This window comes from Sinocyclocheilus anshuiensis, unplaced genomic scaffold (assembly GCF_001515605.1).
Source record: "Sinocyclocheilus anshuiensis isolate Anshui unplaced genomic scaffold, SAMN03320099.WGS_v1.1 scaffold496, whole genome shotgun sequence".
Classification (NCBI taxonomy): domain Eukaryota; kingdom Metazoa; phylum Chordata; class Actinopteri; order Cypriniformes; family Cyprinidae; genus Sinocyclocheilus; species Sinocyclocheilus anshuiensis.
In genome coordinates this window covers 494,561-501,019 of record NW_015555736.1, presented here as the reverse complement: position 1 = coordinate 501,019, position 6,459 = coordinate 494,561, and the positions used below count along the sequence as shown (strand labels likewise).

At 35.9% G+C, this 6,459-nt stretch overlaps 1 protein-coding gene across 1 annotated transcript; it reads right to left on the bottom strand.

Annotated features, from left to right (window-relative positions):
- Positions 1-1,722: 1,722 nt before the first annotated feature.
- On the bottom strand, positions 1,723-5,075 carry LOC107673119 (mediator of RNA polymerase II transcription subunit 4). Its single transcript, XM_016466590.1, has 7 exons — positions 4,916-5,075; positions 4,562-4,628; positions 4,019-4,189; positions 3,451-3,508; positions 2,724-2,810; positions 2,448-2,579; positions 1,723-2,279 (listed from the first exon to the last, which is right to left on the bottom strand). The coding sequence occupies exons 1-7, from the start codon at positions 5,014-5,016 to the stop codon at positions 2,107-2,109; spliced, it is 789 nt and encodes a 262-aa protein (XP_016322076.1). The 5' UTR covers positions 5,017-5,075; the 3' UTR covers positions 1,723-2,106.
- Positions 5,076-6,459: the final 1,384 nt, after the last annotated feature.

Below are 6,459 nucleotides of genomic sequence, written 5' to 3'. Positions count from 1 at the left end.
GATTCACTAGCAGCTAATTCAATCTTAATTACAAGCAGGAACAGAGCTAAAATGTCCTGACACATTATCTCACCTATTGGTACACTTAACATTTGCACGCATTAACATCGTGTTTTAAATAGCCATGCACTGAATCACCATATTTTAATGCTGGACACAAACTGTGAATAGACTGAAAATAGACTTCTTTGAATTTACCCAGTCAATGCTTTTATACAGGATCAGAACATAACATCTGAAAAGATTAGGATATGCCTGACATCTCTGAATCTACACTCGTGTAGGTATTAATTTCATTTTTAATAGCCTATATTGTCATATATTCGCCTGATTCTACATGTATGACAAGATGTCAGTATTTTTTACATACTATATAAATAATAATCACTTAAACAAAATGTGACTGGTATCTTATGGCAACACAAGACATGTATTAATTCATGCCATGTAAAATGATTAAAGAAGTTGTGCTGTCTAATTAGTGTTAATGCGCCATCTGGTGGCCAGTGTTAAACAACCTGAACTTGCACCTATGCCCGACCAAAATGATTCATAACATTTTTAAAGTATAAATTCAGTGCTCAGAATGGTACTCTGGGACCATTAAATCCAATCACCATGTGCAATATAATAAGAGATCAAAGTGATTTTAGAGCTAAGATTGGAAACTAAGTCAGAAGTTCAGAATTTATTTTTAAAAGTAAAGAAAATGTGTTTTAACTTACTAGGACCACTTATTCAAGCACATTATGTAGTTTGTCTAGATTGTTTCTAACCAGTATTAAAAATATACATACAAATTAGATAATTTCCTGAAGGAAATAGCCTACCTGAGCCTAAAAGTGCATTGAAATAAAACTGTAGTTAGACTAGAAACTTGTATATAAATAAATGAGGAAAGGACGAGATTGATGGATGCACATAAATAAAAAAGCTAATTCTGGGCCAAGTGTGCCCAAATCTCAAGACATCTTAACTAAATAACCAATATTCAGTATGCAAATAAGTGTAATTGAAATTTGGATGGTTAGATTTTAAATGTTCAGTCTCAATAGGATATTCTTGAGAATTTTATATTAATTTATGAGAAGGTTTAAACTAAATTTAGATACCCAAGACTGAAAAATTATCTTTGAAACATAGGTTTAGACCAGGGCTGTCCAAACTCGGTCCTGGAGGGCTGGTGTCCTGCAGAGTTTAGCTCCAACTTGCCTCAACACACCTGACTGGAAGTTTCTATGCCTAGTAAGAGCTTGATTAGCTGGTTCAGGTGTGTTTAATTAGGGTTGGAGCTAAACTCTGCAGGACACCGGCCCTCCAGGACCGAGTTTGGACAGCCCTGGTTTAGACAGTGCCATATGTATGTTAAGTTATTCAGACTGTATTAGTTAATATAAAGTGTAGGAGTTTCAAATAAACCCTAACCAGAATGTTACAGCAATATCAAAAAAGTTTTGTCTTGCAAGCAGTCATAAATCGAAGTCGACAGTCTATGAGCAATGATCATGCACAGAGTAGGATCTGTGCAAGCATTTTTAGAGGTCATGGTATATATATATTGGAAAACCGAACCCGAGGGGTCATTTAAATCAGACCTATTCCTTTACCTTACCTCAGCTCCACAGGGGAAACAAACCATTTTAAAACTACACAGCCCTTCTGTATACACAAAACAGACAAGGTCAAATGAACAAAACAATAATATATATATATATAAAGTTGTATTTACAGAGTCTGAAAGTTCAGAGGTATTTACATTGCTATTTATATTCCAACTGTAAACCAGTAATGCTTCACTAGATTACAAATAAATGCAAATGTGCCTGTCACTCTGCACACAATGAAAACGACGCACTGGTGACATTTGGGGCCAGTGGGATAAAATTATACAAACAAATGATGACTGCAAGGCATCTGGAGAATGAAAAAACCAAGCAAATGAGGCTTTGCTGAAAAGAGGACCTATGTATGTTTGGTCCTCCTGAAAGCAGTATATGTTGCCATCTGGATCTCCACAATCACAGAAACTAGATGCAGACAACACACTTTCTTTACTGTGGACACACACACACACACACACACACACACACACACACACACACACACTCAGTCTGAGTCACTGCTGCTGCTGGAGGAATCTGTTGACATGGCCTCGACATCATCTTCATTTTCCTTGTTATGACCAGGTGGCTCCAGGCCAAAATCGTTGCCATGGTGAGGAGGCAGAATCCCCATGGAAACATCAGCGGACTGCCAAGGATATTGTGGGGTTAGAATATCTAAAAGAGAAAGGAGAAAGACATTAACAAAAAATAAACATCAAGGAAACATTCTGTTCTTCAACAGAAAAGTGCATGGCCACACACAAACCACAATATTTGTATGATAAAGACAACCGGGAAGAGAAAAGAGTGCAGACGGAGGAGGAAACAGAAGAGTGAACCTGCCTGGTAATCTCCCAGCAGCCAATGCGTCTCCTGGCAGATGCCCGTTCACTCCGTTGGTGGGCATGTTGCTCATGTTACCCAGTATTCCACTTCGCATCTCCAGATCAGTAGGGTATGGCCTGCGGGGGTCACCTACACATACATGCACATCATAAGAACAAGAACAAATATAAGAATAAGAACAAATATAACCGAACATGTTTCTAAGGAAATCACATGAGTGAAAGAGACGAATAAAAGAATTGGACACAGGAAAAAAAAATACTGTCTGTTTACCTGGAACCCAGTTGAGAGGAGCACACACTGCGTTACTGGCACTGATCCTGTGAGCATATTTGATGATCTCCTCTGAAGAGATGCTCCCTGGTGAAAACACACAAAAAGAGTGAGACAAGAGTCGATTTTTAACTAGAGCAGTGTTTATTTGATACTATGGTAAATCAATACATTAAATGAAGTAAATAAAATACATGTACTTGCATCTCAGTATTATGACTTAATCAATTCTACTGAGAACTCCCGTATTTTCCTGAACATGTGTCACATTTTAAATCATCTGAAACATGTTGGAACTTAAAATCCAAAGAGGCTTAAATTAATGTCAAGCATATATGAGGCCAAGTTTATTTGTATAGTGCATTTTCACTGTCAGTTTAAATAAATTCCTTTAGGCTTGGAGTTTATAATGTGTGTGTTTTTTTTATAATAATGAATGCCATTATAATTTATGTTTGTATTATACTTATATTTTACATTTCTGTTCATTTGAGTACCATTAAATTAAAAGATTTCTTGTGGAGTGAAGGAAACTAAAAATACATCTTTACGGTGTTTATAATGCTCCAGAAAGTAATAATGAAGTGTCTTGTACACCGATGAACCTTTTCAGCGTTTTTCCCCCCTCTCAACAATGCAAAACGCAGATATGACCTAGTGTGAATTATAGTCAGGTGAGATTTATTTTCCAGAAAATATGGTCATAATTTTAATAACACAATAATACCTTTTCTGGCCTTTTCAATAGACTTCAGCTTTTCTTTGGCCTGGTAGACAGCAGTGGCCTGATAATGAATGAAAACAGAATTATTTCCAGTTTAAAGAACTGATTCATAAATATTGTTAAACACAGTTTGTATAAAAAGCTGTGTGTTGCACTTTATCTTAAATTGTCCTTGTTACAGTGTAAATACACAAATACATACTGGTTAATATTAGTTGACAACATACTATATGTTTAAGGTTTGGTTTAGGGTTAGTTGCTTGTAATTATGCATAATTTACTGTAATTCCTATAGTAATTACATATAACAATGTTGATGTTGTTTTTTAAAGTGTCCTCGTTGTGAGTTCAAAGTAATCAAAATACATTTGTAATGCTCTTTGTTAATTTTGTAATTTCAAATGACCAATGATTTTTCTCAAATCAAACTCACAACAACACAACAAGCAGTTGTTATTGTTGGAAATGAAATATCTACAAAGTTGCACAAAAGGTGATGGTTTGTAAAGTAATAAAGCATGCTGATCTGTAACTGAATGTTCCTGAAATAAACATGCATTGGTTCAGTTACCAGTATATGCTCAGCCTCTTTGAGTTGTTTCTGGAGCTGCTGGATATCGCTGTCTCTCTTCTCAACTTCCTTCTCCAGAGCCTGCATCTCCTGGTGCACTTTGCCCTGCTCCACCGCCGTCTGCATGAGCTCCTGGAACTCTTTATCTCTCTGCACTAACAGCTCCAGTATCTGCTCACAGAATCAGCATCCGGTCAATTCATGTGCTACACAGCAATTCACAAGGCAATATTAATACTAATGCTAACTCTAATTAAACAGATAATGCAAAATGTATTTCTTAGCTAGAAATAGGATTAGGATTTTTTTTTTTCTTTTTCCCAGGCCAAATCAGAATTTTAAAACCTGTAAATATCAGATACACATCTGTCTTCATGTATTTCTTAGCTAGAAATAGGATTAGGATTTTTTTTTTTTTTTTTTCCCAGGCCAAATCAGAATTTTAAAACCTGTAAATATCAGATACACATCTGTCTTGTTCTTGAGATTTCAGTGATGTCCTAAGTATTGTCTGTACTTGTGTGTGCAAACAGTGTCTCTCACATCTGTGTCCTCTCCAGGCTGGGGCAGTTTCTGTGTCCTGGACAGCGCCAGCATCTCTATCAGCTCTCTGCAACACGAACAAGAACATAAGAGAACCGAAGAGGAGGTGTGTGTGTGAATAGTAGTAACTTAGTGTATAATGTGTTAACAGTTGTGAAAACAGCAGACTCGAGTGGACAAAGGAGACTGTGACTTATTGATTCCATTATGATCTAATCCAGCAACTGTTAGCAGGAATCACTGGGAATTTCATGAATGAACTAGCAGTTTAATATAATTCTGCTTTGTAACAGCTAAAAAAGCAGACAGAAAAAGTTTATTTCATCTAAACATGCAGAATATATGAAGACAAACCTGGATAAAACTTCAATATCATCCAGAGTGGATAAAAGCTTCTCTTTCGTCGACTTCTCTGCCGCCGCCGCCGCCATGATTGTTTCTCCTCGCTTGCGCATGCGTGAAAAATAACACGCAGAAGCAAGAGTCAGACAGTGACGCCTGTTGGCAGAAGGACCACAATATACAATCGCTCTCAATAAAATACCCGTAGTGTTCATATAAACAGTTCTTGGAGACCTGCGGGGTAATAGAGTAAACGACGAAGAACATATAACTGGTTATGACGGCAATACCTGTCACTTATAGATGCCGATGTAATTTGGTACTTGTTCATTTTCTCAGCGCTGGTGAGAATCGGCCAATATTCGTTTTTGATTGCTCGATTATTAGCATATTTTGCATTGCATGTTTAAATTGCGTTGAGTCCAAGAAGATGCAAATGTTCTATTTGAATGACAGTCAGTGGGGAATGTGTCCGTCTAATCGCACATGTTGATCATAATCCAGAGAGATATTTGATTCAGATATGATATGATTTGTCAATAAGCAAAAATCCACTTGTTGCCATCTTAATTAACATTTTTAACCTTACTGTTAAGAATTTAATTGAAATGATTTAGCTGAAGAATTTAATTAAATCATCAAATTAATATTACGAATAAAAGTAAAGACTGTTGTTAACAATAGCAACAACTGGAAACAAATTACTTTTTTTGTTTTTTTGCAGTTATACCCTGTGGTTCTCAACCTTTTGACTACAAAACCCCACACTGTCCAACACTATTCAAAGCTTGTTTTGTCTTTTTTTTAAAAATTTTTTTTTGTTTTTTTTTTTTTTTTTTTTTTATAATTTTAAGTCATCTTGAGGCACCCAGAAGTCTGCTGAAGCCTTCTAGTGGGCCACTGACCCCTAGATGAGAGCCACGTACAGCTTTATGGTTCTCAAGAATAATTCCAGATGTTAGTTGCTACTATAGGGGGAGCGCGGGGCACAAAGTAACACACGTGGTTTAAATATTTCCACACATGCTAGCATAACCAAATTTACAGCATTTACTAGTTACTATGTCAACATTATATAGAGAAAAAAAGTGCGCCAAAATTCAAAAGTCTTTTGAAGATATCGCTGAACATTTATTTTACCATAGTACAATTCTATTTCTGGCTTAAGTAAATTTTTCATCTCAGTTTTTATTACTCATTTAAAATGAGACAAATCTGCTATTATTTTAATCTCAAATCTGTTATTTATCAGTTTAAATTATTTTTTAATGCTTCGCTAACTATCAGAAGACAGTAACCAGTTTTAAATTCCAGTTGCGCAGATGGGGTATGTTGTAACACTGCGTTACAATGTGCTATTCTATGACATTATGTAATTCACACTATTTACTTTAATACATTTTAATGATAAACGACGAGAAACAGGTGAATAAAGACTGACAGTCAATGTTTAATGTTAAGAAATTAATACTTCAAGACATGTAAAGCATTTTGGCTCGTTTATGTGGGCCGTCCCAAGCATGGTTGCAATGTGTTCATTGTCAAACTCCAAAATC

What these genes read in the sequence shown, in the direction of transcription:
- LOC107673119 (XM_016466590.1), bottom strand. Translation starts at nt 5,016, where the DNA reads ATGCGCAAGCGAGGAGAAACAATCATGGCGGCGGCGGCGGCAGAGAAG. An exon ending in AAGAGGCTGAGCATATACTG is followed by an intron (nt 3,509 to 4,018) that starts GTAACTGAACCA and finishes ATTCATTATCAG; the next exon opens with GCCACTGCTGTCTACCAGGC. An exon ending in GGCTGCTGGGAGATTACCAG is followed by an intron (nt 2,280 to 2,447) that starts GCAGGTTCACTC and finishes TTTCTCTTTTAG; the next exon opens with ATATTCTAACCCCACAATAT.